The sequence below is a fragment of the Anomaloglossus baeobatrachus genome, chromosome 4 (genome assembly GCF_048569485.1).
Source record: "Anomaloglossus baeobatrachus isolate aAnoBae1 chromosome 4, aAnoBae1.hap1, whole genome shotgun sequence".
In the NCBI taxonomy this organism is placed as follows: domain Eukaryota; kingdom Metazoa; phylum Chordata; class Amphibia; order Anura; family Aromobatidae; genus Anomaloglossus; species Anomaloglossus baeobatrachus.
Window position 1 is genome coordinate 50,087,214 of NC_134356.1, and position 19,710 is coordinate 50,106,923.

A 19,710-nucleotide genomic window follows, 5' to 3' on the forward strand; every position below is an offset into this window, starting at 1 on the left:
TTTGGTCAGAAAGGGGGCACAAAAACAACAGGAACCTTGCTAGAATGCAGCCCAGGAGCTCCAGAGGGGGAAACGTTTAGGTTTCAAGCTAAATTTCTGATGACAGGTTCCCTTTAAATAAATCGTTCAGCACAATATGAACAGGGTGTGATATCCTCTACCTTCAAAGAAACACTAGGAATACCCCACACGTCGGCGTCTTTTTCCTCTGCTCCTTTAAACATGGAACACAAAAGAGCAAAGACAGCTCAAAGCGTTTTCTATTTCCCCTCTTTGGACTTCCCCCCTCATTAAATCATGTTTCTGATTTCTTCTAATGAACAACTTGCATGACTCTCATTAAAATGTTAATTAACTTAGAGTGGATAATTTGTGGAATTTGTAATTCGAGGTAAAGACTGAAGAGGATTTCTTTTTTTTTCTTTTACAAAAGCCTACCCATCCATGTACGATCTGTAGGGTCCAAATACGACAAAATGCCGCTAAACAAACACCGTCTTTAAAGTGAAACCCCAAAATTCCGAAGCACAAAAATGGTAATATCCAGTATAACACTAACGTCCTATGCATGGTATGTGACTAGTCAAACTGCTACCCAGCTCATCATTACTAATTTTTCAGCATCCCAAGGGGAAGAAGACAAGAAAAAGGTGGAGGGTGAGGAGCAGAGAAATTCTCAAATTGCCTAAAAAAACTATTTACTAAAGCATATAACTTTCTAACTTTGCAATTTCCAGAAATCAGCATCATGGAGAGTTTAGGATTGATGTAACTATAAGGAAATCAGCAGGAAAATCAGCATTGGTATAACTATCAGGATATCAGCACCGTGGAGAGCTCAGGATTATACTGTTCTATGTGTAATGATGAGTATGTTAATAGTCAAAAATACCTTGCCTTCTAACATTAGTTGCACCCCTTAAAGGGAACCTGTCACCACTTTTTGACTATAAGTTGCGGCCACCACCACCGGGCTCTTATATACAGCATTCTAACATGCTGTATATAAGAGCCCAGGCCAGGGGTATAACATAAAAAACACTTTATTATACTTACCTAACGGTCATGCGGTGGGCCTTATGGGCGTCTCCGTTGTCCGGTGCCGGCGCCGCCTCTTTTGGCCATATTTGTGCTCCTTCTTCTCTAGCCACGGTGCATGACAGGTCCGACATCATACCCACTCGCCTGCAGTCAGGTCCTGAGCAGGCGCACTTTGATCTCCCCAGAGCAGGGCAGATCAAAGTATTGTAGTGCGCCTGCGCAGGACCGGCGAGTGTGTATGACGTAGCCGCGTCATGCACCCAGGCTTCAGAAAGAGGACGAAGATGGCCGAAAGAGGAGGTGCCGGCACCGGAGACGCCCATAAGGCCCACTGCGCAACCGTTAGGTAAGTATTATAAAGTGTTTTTTATGTTATACCCCGGGCCTGGGCTCTTCTATACAGCATGTTAGAATGGTGTGTATATAAGAGCCCGGTGGTGGTGGTGGCCGCAGCTTATACGCCAAAAAAGTGGTGATAGGTTCCCTTTAAAGTGAATCAACCAACAGGATTTTGCTATATGAGATAAAGGCAGTGCCATACAGGCGCTAAGATGTTGATTGCAGACATACCTGTTATAGACAGATCCGCTGATTGGTTTATTAAATATCTATAATCAAAGTTGCAGAAATGCCCTGCACTTTTATTGATGTGTGTATCGGGGGCGGGCCTTTGTGGGTCGGGTCCTTGTATTTATTCCTACTCCTCCTGGCTTTCACTCTTTTCAGTATTTGAATATCGCGCCGCGCCACCATTGCTGTGGTTGGTAGTGTGTGCGCATTGCCACAGTACTCAGGTCTTCATTAAAATGGCATCATGCGCATACCACGATCTCCGGTGCCATTTTAGTGAATACACTGCGGTGAAGACTATGAGTGGCAGGGGCGCATGCGCAGATGTAAAAAGATTAAAAATCTGTGCAAGCGCCGATGCTTCTCATAGTCTTCACCATTGTGAGTTCAAGAAAACGGCACCGGAGACACCGGACTCCGGTGCCATTTTAATGAAGACCTGAGTACTGTGGCCATACACACAACAGCAATGGCGGCGCAATATTCAAATAAAGAAAAGGGGCAGGTCAGAAGGACACTGGAGGCGGAATCTAATGCCAAGACCCAACCCACAAAGGCCCTCCCCTGATGCACCCGACAATCAAAGTGCAGGGCATTTCTGCATCTTTGATTAAAGATATTTAATCAACCAAGCATCGGATCTTTCTACAACAGGTATGCCTGAATTCAGCATCTTACTGCCGGTATGGCACTGCCTTTACCTCATATAGCAAAATCCTGCTGGTTGGTCGTCTTTAAATAATCATTACTCATAAAGGATTGTCTATCTACAGGATTCTTTTTCAATGGCAGAATGCAGAAAAAAAAGATAAAGATAAAACTATAATCCCACACTTATTCTTACCTGTAGGATGCCTTTATGTTTTAACTCCAGTACGTGCAGAGTATAGTTTGTCCGTCGACCCTTTTCGTTAAACTGAACATTTCCGGACAGACCCTCAAGTCGAACCTTATGAAAAGAGATAATACATAAATAAATAAATTATAAAACAGGGTGGCTGAGAGTTTCAAAAAGTAATTTAACAGCGGGCCACATGAGAAAATAAAAACAAAAACAAAAGGCAAGAAAAAAAATAAATCAAAAACATTTCTCACCTGTTAGATCTTCTGTGGCTCCCGGTGTTCCCTGCCGGTCTTTGTTTATTTTCCTGCTGCAAATACCTAGTACCAATCCCCATCATCACTGGTTTGACGAGACGACCTTATCGGACTCATGACATACATGACATACATGCCGGTATCATAACTAAGGCCAATGATTGGCTGCAGAGTCTTATGAATTCAAGTAATCAAAGAACAGCGGGGACAACCAAAACTTTAGAGCTAGAGCAGTGGGGGCCACTAACCGGTGATTTCCTAATTATTGCCTATTTTTGTGTAAACTCTCAGACTTTTCAGTACTGTACCATGGTTTCTTTCCCAACTCTGGAAGATGTAATCTAGGGCGTTCGTTAAGCAATTGTTTGGCAGGAATTTGTCAACAAACTGCTGATGGATTCCAAGTAACAACCAGCAGAATCTTGATGAACGCCTTACATATGAACATATTGTCAAATATGTGTGTATAGAGGTACATATATGAGGAAAAAACAAGGAAATCCAGCAAGGAATCAGAAAACCAGGATTGGAGTAAAACTTTCATTTCTTTATTGATCTTCAAAAAATAAAAAAGACCCACAAGGATCAGGAACCAATGTGAATGGCAGAGAAATAGTGCAAAAGGGACTACGTGTTTCGGTTTGGACCGTGAAGAAGGCGGACAAGACCGCCGAAACGCGTAGTCCCATTTGCACTATTTCTCTGCCATTCACATTGGTTCCTGATCCTTGTGGGTCTTTTTTATTTTTTGAAGATCTTTTTTGAAGATCAATAAAGAAATGAAAGTTTTACTCCATCCTGGTTTTCTGATTCCTTGCTGGATTTCCTTGTTTTTTCCTCATACTAATGCATTGACTCCTATCCCAGTCCGTGCAGGAACTTCACTACCAGGTGGGAAGAGACCTGTGAGCTTCATTGCTGGAGCTGGACGTTGGCTTACATATCATAGGTATATCATAGCATATTATATATATATATATATATATATATATATATATATATATATATATGTATGTATATATATATACTTGTGTATATATACATTATATATATATATTTACAGATAGAAAATGTATATATATATATATATATATAAAATGTATATATTCACAAGTATATATATATATATATATATATATATATATACACATATATATATATATATATATATATATATATGTATATATATATATATATATATATATATATATATAAGTACTTTGCACTTTAATAATTTTTCTTCCATATCTCCTTCCTGACACTGAATACTGCTGCCTAGAGTTGATGGATTGGAGTCTGTTTGACAAGGTGACATGATATTCCCTGAACCTCGTTGGTCTATTTGTGGGACACTACAATCTATAATACCGTCCAAAGCCTATAGTCTTCAGCGATCAGTTAAATGTCTGAATTTTCTTTATCTGTTTATTAAAGATCAAAAAGCCTAAACATAAGCTGTCACTCGGTATAGGTGTCAATACCCCCAGTGGCTAGTTTAACTTACAATGACACTCATATTGATATTACTAAATATAATATGTAGCAATACTAATAGAAATAGAATTAAAGAGGACCAACCAGCAAGATTTTCATATATAAACTAAAGCCAGTGCTATACTGGTGCTATCATGCTGATTCTATACATACCTTTAGTTGTGAGATAGGATGTATACTTTCTGAAATATTGGCAAGTAAAGTTCGTGAACTACCTATTGATAGGTGCTGCAGAATATCTAATAGGTGGGTCGGGTTTTGCTTGTTATTCCCACCCCTGTCTGTCTGCCTGTCCTCCCTCCTCCTGTCTCTGTTATTACAAGGGGAGTAGGGAGGAAGGACAGGCAGGCAGACAGGAGCGAGAATAACTAGCAAAACCAGACCCAAATATTAGATATTCTGTAGCTGCCATCAATCAAATAACAGTGCATTTCACAAACTTTACTTGCCTATATTTCAGAAAGTATACATCAGATCTCAAAACTAAAGGTATGTATAGAATCAGCATGATAGCGCCAGTATAGCACTGGCTTTAGTTTTTATATGAAAATCCTGGTGGTTGGTCATCTTTAATTAGCTTTTTTTTGTTCTGTACACACCTGTTGTAAAGCTCTCTGTATGTCTATTCCTTGCCCCCATGGAACGGCAGGGTTAGCCAAGCAGTCTCCAGCGTTACCACGTCGTGAAATGTCTATCCTTTGTTTCCTGAGATTCTGGAAGGCTTCATACATCACACGAACGCCATCATAAGTCAGCGCAGAGGTGTACTATATATAAAAAGAGAGTAATGAACGCCAACTGTTACACTGAAAATACAGGAAATAATGTATATTAATAGCAGTATCACTGGGAAGAATCCAGTTTAGTATAGGACATTTTTCCGAGAAGACAACTAAATCTCACTGGCTGTAACTCGAATAGAAGAAAATAATAAGTCTTAGGAGTAGAGATGAGCGAATCCGAGGTTCGGTGTTCATACCGAACATAGAGTGTTGGAGTTTGGGTGATATACGTATTCACACCACTCACGTGAGCATCACTTGCTCTGGAATGCTCTTTGCTCAGCCCAGTGCGAGACGCGTGCAGTGTTCGATCGGCCCTCACTGGGGGTAACAACAGTATGACCGGATGTAGTGTGCACCAAATCAAAAAAATGGAAAACCCTGTCCATTCACCCCCGGAAATTATCTATTTATGCCTGGCTGCATGTATGCGGATACTTGAACTGCTCAATTAGTGACTTCCATTGGGGTTCAGGTCAAGTCTGGGTCCCAAACTGAACTTTTTGAAAAGTCCGGCTCAACCCGCCAAACCTGACTTCAACGGGTCTCCTCATCTCTGCTTATGATCAATCATCAATATTTGATAAGTGGGTTTACACTTCCTAGGAAGCTGCAGTACCAGGTATGGCCGCCCAATGGACAAGACATTGGAATGCCCATTCTGCTCAATTGGGGTCCCAAATCTTGAAGAACTATCCCAAGGTTGTTTTTCTACCGGAATCTACATTAGCTATTGTTCTATAAGTCCTAGATGTAAAGTATGGGATCATTGGTTTCTTTAGGCCTTAAAGAATCAGGATCACATGTATGTTAAAGACTATGGAGAGCTGTGAAAGAGAAATATGATTTTTATGTACACTAGTAGTTACCTTTAGTTAATAAAAATCAAAATCAATATAGTCTGCAATCTCCATTCTTTCATTATTTTTCTGAAACTTGATATAGAGTTTTCAGTCTGATCCAAGTTTCAGATTTTTCTACTGTGGGAGTGTCTCTCCCAGTAATATAGGCAGGAAAGGCTGCTGTCTTCACTATCTCATATATCAGCACAGCTTCTATCCTGCTCTTATTTCCTCCTCAGTAAAAACAATACCAACCTGTACATAACCTTTATACGTGACCAAGTACTTGCTGTCCAAAAGGATGTCATGATCACATATGACCCCAATAATGGACGTTAGCACTCACTCTCTATACAGAGCTTAGAAAATCCTTGCATGACGTGGGTGACAGTCCTGGATCCCTATCTCAAGATTGCATTTACGCTCATGAACCTTTTTCATATGAAGGAGGTGGTCAGGATACCCCCACTAATTAGGTGTTGTATTAAAGTGTATTGCATAATGTGTTTTTTAAAAGTGTAAGCTCTGCTGTGTCATAAATGTATTATAGTTATATGCATAGGAATAGATAAAAGGCTTGGTAGTTACAGGAAGAGTACTATGCAGGTGCTGGAAAGCATAGAACTGGATACTTTTGGTAATTAAGGGAACAGTGCCCCCTGTTCCAGGTGTGAGTTGGACTGGCCGATCCGTCACCTCCTCTGTACTGTGTGTGATTTAATCCAGCAAAAAAAGTGTGGGAAAGAGTCTGTGAGAATGGACTGAGGGAGATATAGGAGTGGTTGCACCTCTCATGTAGTTTATTCTTCCGGGACACTGCCTGAGAAGGATCCGATAAGCACGGAGTAGAAAGATATATGTGTAGCAACCCACGGGGCATCGGGGGTTACTTGTCACCGGGCCAGTGGTACTTGGGGTTGCTGTGACTGGCCTGACCTGGCTCCTTGGCCCCGTTGGCTACATGTAAAGACAACAGGTGCAAGGTGTCTGGTATAGAGGGGGATGGAAGGAGGGCGAAGGGTCCCTGGGAAGCGTGTCACAGGTTGCAGCGGCGACAAGGATCTCGGCCTCCTCCGCCGCCAACCCTCCCCGTGACTTTTCCTCTCCCAGGAGCAGTGTTGGATGGTGATGGGGAATGCTTTGCAGCGCCACCCGTGGTGCACGGCCAGGAATCGGCCGCCGCTGCAAGATGTTGCTCTCCTCCGGGGCTGATGTTGACGCAGCTCAGGTAGTCCAGCTCCCCAGAGGTGGAGTGAGCCCTGGGGAGGACGGTGGCAACCGGGGAAAAGACTTCTGTGAGATGGACTGTGAGAGAACCCTAACTTTAGCCAGGCCAGGAAACGTAAGAAGGGAAGACGTCGCTTGGAGGAGCCCAGCCGCCAGGTGCCAGAAGAGAAGAAAAGTTCCCTCTTGCCTCGCTTGGAGAAGTGTGCGCCAAAGAACCCTGCTGTCTCCGGAAAGAGATAGTTTCTTACAACAGTCCTGTGAGTCGGCACAGTGTAGGCCGCAGTCATTAGAGCAGGGAAGCCGCGTGGCCCCAGAAGTGGAGGCCAGTCAGAATGTAGCGTAGTGTACCTAAGTGTATTTTTGATGTTATGTACCAATTCCTCACACCTCTTCCCGCTGCCTCACAACAGTTGCTTGTCCCTGAAAATATAAAAAAACCCTGTTTATCTGTAGTCTCATCTTGTGCTGTAACTTACTCTGCACTGCGGTGGTCCCTGGGCCATTACTTCACATATACAAGTCAAATAATTTTTTCACTGTACAAGGACTGTTTTCAGTCCAAGAAAATCCAGTTATATGGGCCTTATTTTTGGTTCAAACTGATGGTCCCAGTAATGTCAACAAACTCCAACAATCCTGGCAAACATAGATATGGACACCACTAGCTGCTAAATTAAGACACATTATGCCTCACATTTTTCGAATTGACCTTCTATATCTCCAGGTGGACAAGCTTCCTGCCTTTGATATTGAAATCAGTCAGGGAATAGGAACCATTAACCTCTATACTTTAAAGAAAAAAGTCAAATTACAAGGATCAACGTGATTAAAATGCTAAGAGAAGTCTGTGCAGATGGCGTTATTTCCATAAATTCAGCAACACTGTAAGTTAGAGAAACATGATGAAATATTGGGGAGGACTGGGGCTGAGGGAGTCAACATTTAAATCTGGAAAAGAATAGGACAGATGATCGTAGAATTTTTCTCTTTATGACTTTCGGGACTATTCCCCACAGTAGCTGCAAACGGATGGCTCTCTAGTTCCTATACCCTTGCCTCTAAGTCTATATACAGTATATTGTACATGGATCTAGCCAATTGCCATAGGAAGAGGTTAAAGGACCTCGAAATGCGTCATCATAACCTATTTTCCAGCTTAAGGCTTAAGAGCCCATTAAAGGCATTTCTTCAAGGTCGTCTAGGTAAGTGATATCCTGTTTTTCAAGTACCTATTACTACACAGAGAAGCGGTCTTTACTTTTCCTTACATTTTCTAAACTTTATTTTATGATTCATCTACACATATATTTAGAGTTTGGGAAGCCGTATATAATTTTTCAAAGAGTTGGACAAGGAGTATAACCCCTTTCTAAATGTTAACCTATTATTAAAGGGAACCTGTCACCTATTCACCTGCAGGGCGGTCCGATACGTTCCGGTCTGATGGGCATCACTGGTCTTGTCCGGCGCCTCCTCTATCCCAGCAATTGCCGTCCTCCTTCTTGCACTTCTCTCTGCCATGCTAAGGGTAGAGTAAAGTATTGTAGTGTGCATACATGGGCATTCTTTGACCTTTCCCGGTTCCCGGTGCCTGCGCATTACAATACTTTGCTCTGCCCTCAGCATGGCAGAGAGAAGTGGACTTGCGCAGGAGTGCAACAGAGGGCACTATGTGGATGATGTAGGACGCGTCATTCACATGCAGCAAGAAGAGAGGAGGGCGATTGCAAGGATAGAGAAAGCGCTGGGTCAAGATCATCGACGCTCATCGGACCAGATCGGACCGCCCACATGTGAGTAGGTGACAGGTTCCCTTTATTACTGTGGTCCTCATGGAGTGGCGGACATACCATTGGTGCAACCCCGCACAGGGGCCCAAGAGGTGAGGGGCCCATTTCAACCTCCAAAATCAGGTACGATTTTGCTCTATAATGAGATATTGGCCTGTGTGGGGCCCATATACTGTTTATTCACAGGGGCCCTCTTTTGTTTATGCATGCCAATGGTGGGAATAAAGACACTATGATAAAAAAAAAACATTACTACAGGGGCTTTCAACTGACAAAAAATCAAGAGAAGGTCCAAATAGGGTCCATAAACCCTAGACTTTCCCCACAAGTGAGCATAAAAGTTTTTAAAGGGTTGGTTCCTTTCAAAAGCAGATATAACCTCTCTTCACAGAATAGGTGATAAATAGTGATCACTGTGTGTCTCACTGATGAGACCCCTACTGATCATGAGAATAACGACTCTGTGAACCTTGACACTACGAAACGAGCAGTATGAATAGAAGGATGGTCAGACAAGCCAGGATAATAAGCCAGGAGGTAATGTATAAGATTCAGGGTTCAGACAGAGACGTGGTCAGGAAGAGGTCTGAGGTCAGAAGTCAGGAAGTAACGTATAAGGTTCAGGGAGCAGACAGAGATGTGGTCAGGAAGAGGTCAGAGGTCAGAAGCCAGGAGGTAACGTATAAGGTTCAAGGAGCAGACAGAGACGTGGTCAGGAAGAGGTCTGAGGTTAGAAGCCAAGATTAGAACCCTTACACCAGACAGGAGCCAAGAGCACACTGAGCAAACAGGAAGTACGACTGGCAGAGTTCAGACATAACAAGCCTAGTAAAGAAACAGAGCAATCACCAGGAACGAGGTGCATCTGTGAAGGCACCTCCCAAAACCAGCGTGAACCCTGGTGCTGAAAGACAACCTGTCAGCAAGTGCACAAGACACATAGCACAGCATTTTCAAATGTAAAATGCTCCACACAGCGGAACCGTGGCAGTCTCCTACGTGAATAGAGCAGTAGTGAGCATGTGTGACCACAGCTCCAATCATAGTATATAGAAGTGGTGGTTGCATATGCTCAGTACTACCCAATTCATTCAGGTCCTAACTGTAAAGGCTGGGAAAACCCAACTAAAAGAATAATGTTGCTATTAAATCAAGTGGTTTCTTGGAAGTAAAGAGGCCACAAATATGTAATATTTTATTTGGCGTAAATTCAGCTCCAGAATCCGGCGTTGTTTTTCTTTTGTTCCTTATCCTTTCTGCCCTTGAGATATGACCCCCCCCTCTTCTTCACACATAAACCTAGTCTTGTGATCCAAGTGGGCATGATCTTCATGATGACCTCCACAGAGAAGCATTGAGGACTACGCCCAATTGTAAGTAGACAAAATTTATATACAATGAAGAGGGGGCCATATCTCAGGAATAGAGAATCATATAAAAAGAAAAACAATAGGAAAATAAAATATTACAAATTTATGGCGAGTGACAGATTCTCTTTAAAGGGGATCTATCACTGGGTTTTTGTTGCCTAATCTGAGAGCAGCATAATGTGGAGACAGAGACCCTGACTCCAGTGATGTGGCACTGCGGTGCTTAGTGTAGTTTTTATAAGCGGGAAAGTATTACTAGGACTAGTAAACCTGCAGCCTGGTAGTCTAATCCCACCCACACTGTGCGTAGGCAGAAAATTCTCACAGAAAACTGGTGTGTGCGGGGTCATACATTTTGATTAAAACCGTTTTTAATCAAAATAGCAACACCCAGGAGAGTAAGTGACACATCGCTGGAATCAGGGTTTCTGCCTCTACATCATGCTGCTCTCAGATGGTGTAGCAAAAACTTGGTGACAGATTCCCTTTAAAAGATTCTGAAATAAATACTGCCTCATTTGTCCCTAGGTTGTGTCTGGCACTGCGGCTCATCTATCAAGTAAACAAACCAAGTTGCAATACCATAAACAGCCTATAAACAGAGGTGGCAGTGTTTCTGTTTTTGTGTTTTTCTAGCATTTTGCATTGTACATGATATGTGCTGGTTGCCGACATTATTGCGTCGGAATGGCACAATCATATTTTCCTCTTGACTAACATAGATCAACATCTGTTTCTCTTTCAATTCATTTTTTTTAAATTGCATATAACAATTAGAAACCCAGGTACTAACAGTTGGATCCCACCATTGAAGACCAGTGGACTGGTGCAGATGTTATAGAAGGGAGCATTAATCTTCTACACTCCGCATGGTGTTAATCGAGTGTCCTGAATTATTGTAGATTCCCAAGATTAGAAGATAGAGTCCATCCAAACCCTGTTACCTCCTACTCTGTTTTTTTCCTACAAATTAAAAACAAATTGGTCTCCTAGAATTTTATTTCACTTTTATTGTTATAGTGCAGACTATCTGTAGAGTCTACCATGATAGTTTATTCCGAGGATAGAAGGGCATGCATACAACAGAGATAAACAACGCAGGTGCTTAAAAAGGGGAACAAACCTGTCCAATTTCCTTTCATACTATGCAGCCAGAACTCTCATGTAAGCAGGGTCGGCTCCAGGTTTTTGTGGGCCCTGGGCGAAAGAGTCCTCTTATGCGCTCTCTCCCCTGTGCTCTCTTATTTCACTGTGCGATGTCCGCTCTGTGCGCTCTCTCCCCTGTGCTTTCTCTTCTCCCTCTGTGCGGTCTTTCCCCGTGGTCTCTCTTCTCCCTCTGTGCGGTCTCTCCCTTCTGCTCTCTCTTCTTCCTCTGTGTGGTCTTTCCCTGTGCTCTGTCTTCTCTCTCTGTGCAGTCTCTACCCTGTGCTCTCTCTTCTCCCTCTGTGCGGTCTCTCCCCTGTGCTCTCTCTTCTCCCTCTGTGCAGTCTTTCCTCCATGCTCTCTCTTCTCCCTCTGTGCAGTCTCTCCCCTGTGCTCTCTCTTTTCCCTCTGTGCAGTCTTTCCTCCATGCTCTCTCTTCTCCCTCTGTGCAGTCTCTCCCCTGTGCTCTCTCTTCTCCCTCTGTGCGTTCTTTCCCTGTGCTCTCTCTTCTCCCCCTGTGCGGTCTTTAAACATGTTCTCTCTTCTCCCCTGTGCAGTCTTTCCCCATGCTTTGTCTTCTCCCCCTGTATGGTCTCCCCCCTGTGCTCTCTCTTCTCCCCCTGTGCAGTCTCTCCCCTGTGCTCTCTCTTCTCCCCCTGTGCGGTCTCTCCCCTCTGCTCTCTCTTCTCCCTCTGTTCGATCTTTCCTTATGTTCTCTCTTCTCTCATGTGCAGTCTTTCCCCGTGCTTTGTCTTCTCCCCTGTGCGGTCTCCCCCCTGTGCTCTCTCTTCTCCCTCTGTGCGGTCTCTCCCCTGTGCTCTCTCTTCTCCCTCTGTGCGGTCTTTCCCTGTACTCTTTCTATTCCCCCTGTGCAGTCTTTCACCGTGCTCTCTCTTCTCCCCCTGTGCGGTCTCTCCCCTGTGCTCTCTCTTCTCCTTTTGTGCGGTCTTTTTCCATGCTCTCTCTTCTATCCCTGTGTGGTCTCTCTCCTGTGCTTTCTTTTCTCCCTCTGTGTTGTCTCTTCCCTGTGCTCTTTTCTCCCTCTGTGAGGTCTTTCCCCATGCTCTCTCTGCTCCCCCTGTGTGGTCTCTCCCCTGTGCTTTCTCTTCTCCCTTTGTGCGATCTCTCCCTTTTTCTGGAAGCCCATAACAGGAGGGTGGGGAACGAGATCTCTATCTTTCTCTGTATCCACGCCATCCTCAAGTTCAGGGCTTTCGGACAAATGACAGAGAAATCGAGGATGTCGAGCAGTCACACAATACTCGACCAAGTACCAAACTCTATTGAGTTTCGAGCAGTGTCGAACATGCTCGCTCGTCACTAGTTATCACCAATCATGTGAATATTCCTACTCCAGGCTTATGATTATTTAGGTTTTTTTTTCCTCCTTTTCTTGGTACTCTACTTTCCATGTTTCACAAGCCATTATTAGCTGTACCCTACATATGGGCCCCAAAGTATATGCTATTTCTGTTATCCTAGTGGCTATACCGATGGCATCAATGGATGCCATATGTCTAGGCCAACTTTACTATCTGCACCTCAGTGGATATGGCCCCAAAATTACTGATATGCCTGCAACCTGATCATTATGGCTATACAGTCTGGTGATCTACTAGGCCCCATAATTATTGATATACCTGCAACCTGATCATTATGGCTATACAGTCTGGTGATCTACTAGGCCGAAATAACAAACCCACAGTTTACTAATGAGAGATGACACCAGTTAAAAAAGTACAATACTATATAGAAAACATGGCGGGCCCTACAACTGTGTCCACCAGAAATGGCCACAGATTAGAAGCTCCTCTTATATGGGGTCATATACGTTCACCAGATTCACTACTCCACTAATTAAACTGTACGGAAATGACTTTCTGTTTCATGAGATATGCTTAGATAAGCCATAATGATCCTGACAGGTAAATTCAATGAGTCACTGGATCCAGCACGGGGGCGTCAGGAATTATAAGCGGTAGCATTACTAAATACAGGATATTGGGTCGAAAATGTCTCTCCCACATGTTGTCATGGATGATAATAATAATAATCTTCGCAAGATTTGTTGTCATGACAGCTTCGAAGGGGGCAGACCAAGCTGCAGATGTGATACATGATAATATGGGCTCATTTCCCTCAGCGGCTGAACAAATAGTCACACACCTTCGCTTTCCAAAAATGTTTTTATAAAATCACGTTAATATAAAAAAACAAAGAGAAAGGAGCTAGGTGAATGAAGAAGAACGTTCCTCAATAGTTTTTCCTATCTTAATGCCAATTTGATCTTGATCTAAACATCTTAGTGATCTGAGACAGACTGGTTGCTAGGGACTTTTTGCATGACAACCCCATAGAAAAGGCTACATTTGTTAGGCCGCTTTCACACTGTGTTATAGCCTACATCCACTGGTCCTGATGGGGCTTCCCTCCGAACTCCCCAGCAAAACGGGTTTCGGACGCATGCGCCGAGGATCCACTGACTATAATGGTGCAGACGGAGTCACCGTGTACTCTGTCTTACACCATTTTCGGGCGTATACACTTTCTGCAGGCGGACACCCAGACGTAGTAGACTGCATCTGGGTGTCCACCTGAAGAAAGTGTTTACTCCCAAAAATGGTGCAAGACACAGCACACGGTGACCCAGTCTGCACCATTATAGTCAATAGCCCCATCGGTGTATGCGTCCGAGACCCGTTTTGCGAGGGGGGGGTTCGGACGGAAGCCCCGTCAGGACCAGTGGATGTAGGTTATAACAAAGTGTGAAAGCGGCGGTATGCAGTATTTCCATTGGCAACAAATCCGTCTCAAATGACTCGCATCATGGTGGGATGGACTTTGAGCTGACAGGATGGCAGTAGTCAATCCACATCATGATCCACTATGATATTTATTTTCGATTATGGAGTCTAACAGTAAAAAGCTATTAATGGCTATGCATCAAAATGAAAAAAAAAAATCAAAAATCAAAGAAAAAAACAACCAACACCAAGTCACAATATCAATATACTACACAATACAGCAGATCCCCATGATTAATATGGGGGCAGCACAGGTGCAACATACGGAGGAAACAATCACTGACATCCTACCATTCATGGAGGTGGTGGTCGCCTAGTATCATAAATGGACACATATTAGGCTTGTAGAGGTTACCAGCCACACAAAATCAAAAAGCACACCTTTTTTGGCATAAATTTGGCCAATAATGTCTAGTTTGACATGTAAACAAGCTGGAGGGGTTAAAGCCACACTGCCATGAGACAAAGATGAATGCAGAATCTTCGATAATGTGACTTTATTCGACGCATTAGGAGCAACCTCCTTCATCAGGATAATCACATCATATCCTGATGAAGAAGGTAACCCCGAAACACGTCAAAGTCACATTATCAAAGATTCTGCATTCATCTTTGTCCTATGCCAGTGCGGCTTTAACCCCTCCAGCTTGTTCTTTGAAGTAGCAGTGGTTTTGTCTAACACAACCTTCCTAGTTGAGCACAACCATATCCCTGAGGTCTCACCTTTGTCACAGTAAGACCCTATTTTGTGCTCTTTCCTCCTCTCATACAGCAGGTGTGATATGTAGACATCCTATAGATGCTCCATTAGGTTTTTGGTTTATTTATCAAAGTAAAAAATGGGACAAAGCATTTTTTAGATAACTAACACTTTAACTGAACCTTCTAAAAGTAAATTATCTATATTTCAATCTCTATATCTAACCATAATACACGGTTTCTATCCCTACCCAATTAATCTTTACTCACTTCTTAAATCTAAACACTGTATATGTACACATTGCTTAACAAAATACACATATCTTAGCCCTAATCCTAACAAAACTTATTTATACTCATTTCACAACTCCAGCACTAATGGACATTTAATCTGTATACATGTCCTAATCCTAATTAATGTATCTGTGCCACGGGTGACAGACAGTCCTGTGGTTTCCGGCAATAGTAGGTCACAGCATTTGTCTGTGAAAAATGTTCCATGACTTTCTATTATTCCTGCTGTTTAGTATTCAGTGTTCTAAGTATCTCCTCTGCTGCGTTTTCATCCTTTTCCCTTTAGGACCCTGGGGAGCTCTTCTTCCCTTCTGCTGCTAATCATTTGTATTTCCCCTTGGGTTTAAATACTCCCATTTTCCCTGGACTTTTGCTGGTGATAGTCAGTTCCTTTTCAAGCTCTGGATGCAAGCAGGTGGCTTGCACTCATCTGTAGGATCATTGTTGCTATTTGCTGAACTTCTTCCTGAGGCATTTGGAAATAGGTTGTAAATGCGCTTTCGTCATATGTGTGCTCCCTGTGTTTCTTTAGTGTTTAATGGGGTTGACGAAGAACTCATCCGACCCATTCCCTATCTAGGGCCCAGCTCTAGGGTCATCCTAGGGGCAGATATATGACTTGGCGCATTGGTGAGCATCGCCCCACCACTCAGCTACGTGATCTTTTCCACTTGTTTAATTTGACAACTGTATACCCTGTACCAATACTGTCACGGCCGGGCGGTCGGGCAGACCCAGGAGGTGGATCCACTGGACCGAACTCGAAGATGGAGGTAGGGAGTCCGGCAGCTGAAGCACTGAAGGGCAGCAGGATAGTCCGTGCAAGTGAAGACAGCGGAGGAGTCCCTGGGACCACGGAGTCACAGAAGGTAGTCTTGGTGACGTAGCTCAGGTTCGGAGGCCGAGATGATATCAGGCGGAGTCCGGAACCTCTGGAGCAAGATGACGGGTCACCGCAGGGATCCGAGATGGCAGGTGCTGTCGGATGGCAGACGGACAGCGTGCGGGGTTCGGGATACGGCAGACTGGATGGCGAGGCAGGTACGGCTCTACAAAGAGAGATAGGTGAGTACAGGCACATAAACACCAGGAGACCTGACTCCTAGCTCAGGGAACACGAAGATCAGGCCCCGCCCCCTTGGACAAGAACCCCCTTTATACCCTGAACCTGACTAACCTCATTTCCTGTTACTGGACGCTGGCCCTTTAAGAAAGGGTCAGTGACCGCGCGCGTGCCCTAATGCGCATGCGCGCGGCCCGGGTGCCAGAAGCCAGGGAAGGAGGCTGCGAGGAGGACGCAGGAGAGCCGGCCAGGGCCTGGGAAGATGTCGGACGCCGGGATCGGCGACCAGAGGACCTATGGAGGACGGGCACCGGAGGCTGGGACGAGGGGAGCGTGGCAGGTGAGCCGGGGAGCGGAGCTGAGGACCCGGGGAGGGGAGCCGAGGACCCGGGGAGCGTGACAGTACCCCCCCCCCCCACGCCCCCCTCCCCGCAACCGGGACATGAAGGCACGGATAAGAGGAGTGCCTACGTTCTCCCTGGGCTCCCAGGACCTATCCTCAGGACCATACCCTGCCCAGTCCACCAGGAAGAACTGCCGACCTCGTACGGTCTTCATGGCCACGATATCCCTTACCGCATAGATGTCATCATCGGCAATAGGTGGAGGAGCTGGACTGGCAGCAGCGGAGAAGGGACCAAGGACCACCGGCTTGAGCAGGGAGACGTGGAACGAGTTGGGTATCCTCATCGTGGCCGGGAGCTGCAGCTTGTAGGAGACCTCATTGATCCTGGTGAGGACTTTAAACGGCCCAATGTAGCGAGGACCCAGCTTGTATGAAGGTATCTTCAGGCGGACGTACTGGGAAGAAAGCCAGACGAGGTCTCCAGGAGAGAAACACGGAGGATCCAGGCGTTTCTTGTCTGCGTGTCTCTTCATCCGCAGGGAAGCACGTCCTAGAGACACCTTGACAGAGTCCCAAATGGTGGCAAAGTCACGGGCTACTGTATCTGCAGCAGGGACATCCGAAGAGGGGGATACAGGCAATGGGATGGAAGGCTGAAGTCCGTAAACAACATGGAAGGGAGAGCAGGAGGACGACTCACTGATGTGGTGGTTGTGGGAGAATTCAGCCCAAGGTAGAAGAGCGGACCAGTCGTCGTGATGGGCGTTAACATAGTGACGTAGAAATGAGGTCAAGATTTGATTGACCCTCTCTACTTGGCCATTAGACTGAGGATGGTATGCAGATGAAAAGTCCAGAGTCACTCCCAGATGGTTACAGAGAGCCCTCCAGAAGCGGGAGGTGAACTGAGTTCCTCTGTCTGATACGATGTGTAAAGGAAAGCCATGCAAGCGGAAGATGTGTTGTATAAAAGCGTCCGCGAGTTCCTGAGCAGAGGGCAGTCCAGCCATAGGAACGAAATGGGCCATTTTTGAGAACCGGTCCACCACGACCCATATGACTGTGTGCCCGGATGACAATGGCAAGTCCGTAATAAAGTCCATTGCTATGTGTTGCCACGGAATCGAAGGTATCGGCAGAGGCAGAAGGCGGCCATGTGGGAGGTGTTTGGGCGTCTTGTTTCTGGCACAAGAGGAGCAGGCCGAGACAAAGGCGGCGACGTCCGTGCGAAGAGATGGCCACCAGTAATGGCGTACAATCGCACCCCATGTTCTCTTCTGGCCTGCATGGCCGGCTGTTTTTGAGGTATGACCCCAGTGTAAGACCGTTAGCCTGTCGGTCTCCGAGACATAGGTCTTCCCAGGTGGTATCTGGGCCAGAGTGACAGGAGCCACCGGAACAATCTTGCTAGGAGAGATGATAGGCTGGATAGTCTCTTCCTCCTGTTCCATGGGCATGAGAGACCTAGACAAGGCATCAGCGCGTACATTCTTGTCCGCTGGTCGGAAGTGGAGCTGGAAGTCAAACCTGGCAAAGAATAAGGACCACCTGGCTTGCCGTGGGTTCAGTCGCTGAGCGGACCGCAGGTATTCCAGGTTTTTGTGGTCCGTGTAGATAATCACGGGGTACACTGCTCCTTCCAGGAGGTAGCGCCACTCCTCCAGAGCCAGTTTGACCGCCAGTAGTTCTCGGTCACCGATGGTGTAATTACGTTCGGGTGCTGAGAAGCTCTTAGAGAAGAAACCGCAGGTCACCATCTTCCCGGAGGAGGATTTTTGCATGAGCACTGCTCCGGCTCCTGAGGAGGAGGCATCCACTTCCAAGGTGAACTGGCGGTTTAACTCCGGTCGGTGGAGTACAGGGGCGGAGGCGAAGGCTCGCTTCAAAGAACAAAATGCGGCGTCTGCCGCAGGTGACCAGTCCTTAGGATTAGCCTCCTTTTTGGTCAAAGCGGAGAGAGGAGCGGTCAAGGCAGAGAAGTGCGGGATAAACTGGCGGTAGTAGTTGGCGAATCCCAGGAAGCGTTGGATTGCCTTCAGTCCAGAAGGCGGAGGCCAGTTGATGATGGCGGAGACCTTCTTGGGGTCCATCTGCAGTCCAGTATCAGAGATGATGTACCCCAGAAAGGGGAGGGAAGACTGCTCAAAGACACACTTCTCATACTTTGCGTACAGGCGATTCTCTCTCAGTCTTTGTAAGACCAGCTGTACGTTTTCTCTGTGGGTTTGGAGGTCCGGAGAGAAGACAAGGATGTCATCTAGATAAACAACCACACAGATGTAGAGAAGGTCCCGAAACACGTCGTTCACCAGTTCTTGGAAGACGGCAGGAGCGTTACACAGACCGAAGGGCATCACGCAGTACTCATAATGTCCATCGCGCGTATTAAACGCGGTTTTCCATTCGTCACCAGAGCGGATGCGTACCAGATTGTAAGCACCCCGAAGATCCAGCTTGGTGAACACACGAGCTCCTCTAAGCCGGTCAAATAATTCGGGAATGAGCGGCAGGGGGTATTTGTTTTTCACGGTAATTTGATTGAGACCCCGGTAGTCTATGCATGGGCGTAAGTCTCCCTCTTTCTTCTTGACAAAGAAGAAACCTGCTCCAGCAGGAGAGGAGGATCTCCGAATGAACCCTCTTGCTAGGCTCTCTGAGATGTAATCTGACATGGCCCTGGTTTCGGCTGGAGATAAAGGATATATCCGTCCTCTAGGTGGGGTTGTCCCTGGAAGCAGGTCAATGGCACAATCGTATGGACGATGTGGCGGCAGTACCTCGGATTCCTTTTTGTCAAAGACATCGGCAAAGGACCAATAGGCCGAAGGCAGCCCCGTTAGGGTCTCAGGAACCGGAGGTCGTCGGAGGGGTGGTATGGACTTTAGGCACCTCTCATGACACGAAGAGCCCCAACGGGTGACTTCGCCAGTACCCCAGCTAACCGATGGTTCATGTGTCCGCAACCATGGGAGTCCCAACAGGATCTGGTGGGACATGTGTGGGAGAACGTAGAGAGCGATGTTCTCGGTGTGAAGAGCACCGATGCGTAGTTCGACAGGCCTGGTGATCAAGGAGATGGTATCAGAGAGAGGCCTCCCATCCACCGAGGCAATCACTAGGGGTTTGTCGAGTGGCATGACAGGCACC

The 19,710-nt window shown here is 45.7% G+C and overlaps 1 protein-coding gene across 4 annotated transcripts in view; it reads right to left on the bottom strand.

The window, feature by feature from the left end:
- Positions 1-19,710, bottom strand: part of GRIA1 (glutamate ionotropic receptor AMPA type subunit 1) — a 370,258-nt gene that overhangs the window by 115,746 nt on the left and 234,802 nt on the right. For all 4 annotated transcript variants that reach the window (XM_075344320.1, XM_075344318.1, XM_075344319.1 and 1 more), the window contains exons 7-8: positions 4,803-4,970; positions 2,456-2,560 (exon numbers count right to left, since the gene is read on the bottom strand). In XM_075344320.1, the coding sequence (XP_075200435.1) occupies positions 2,456-2,560; positions 4,803-4,970 (273 nt within the window). The remainder of the gene's footprint in view (positions 1-2,455; positions 2,561-4,802; positions 4,971-19,710) is intronic.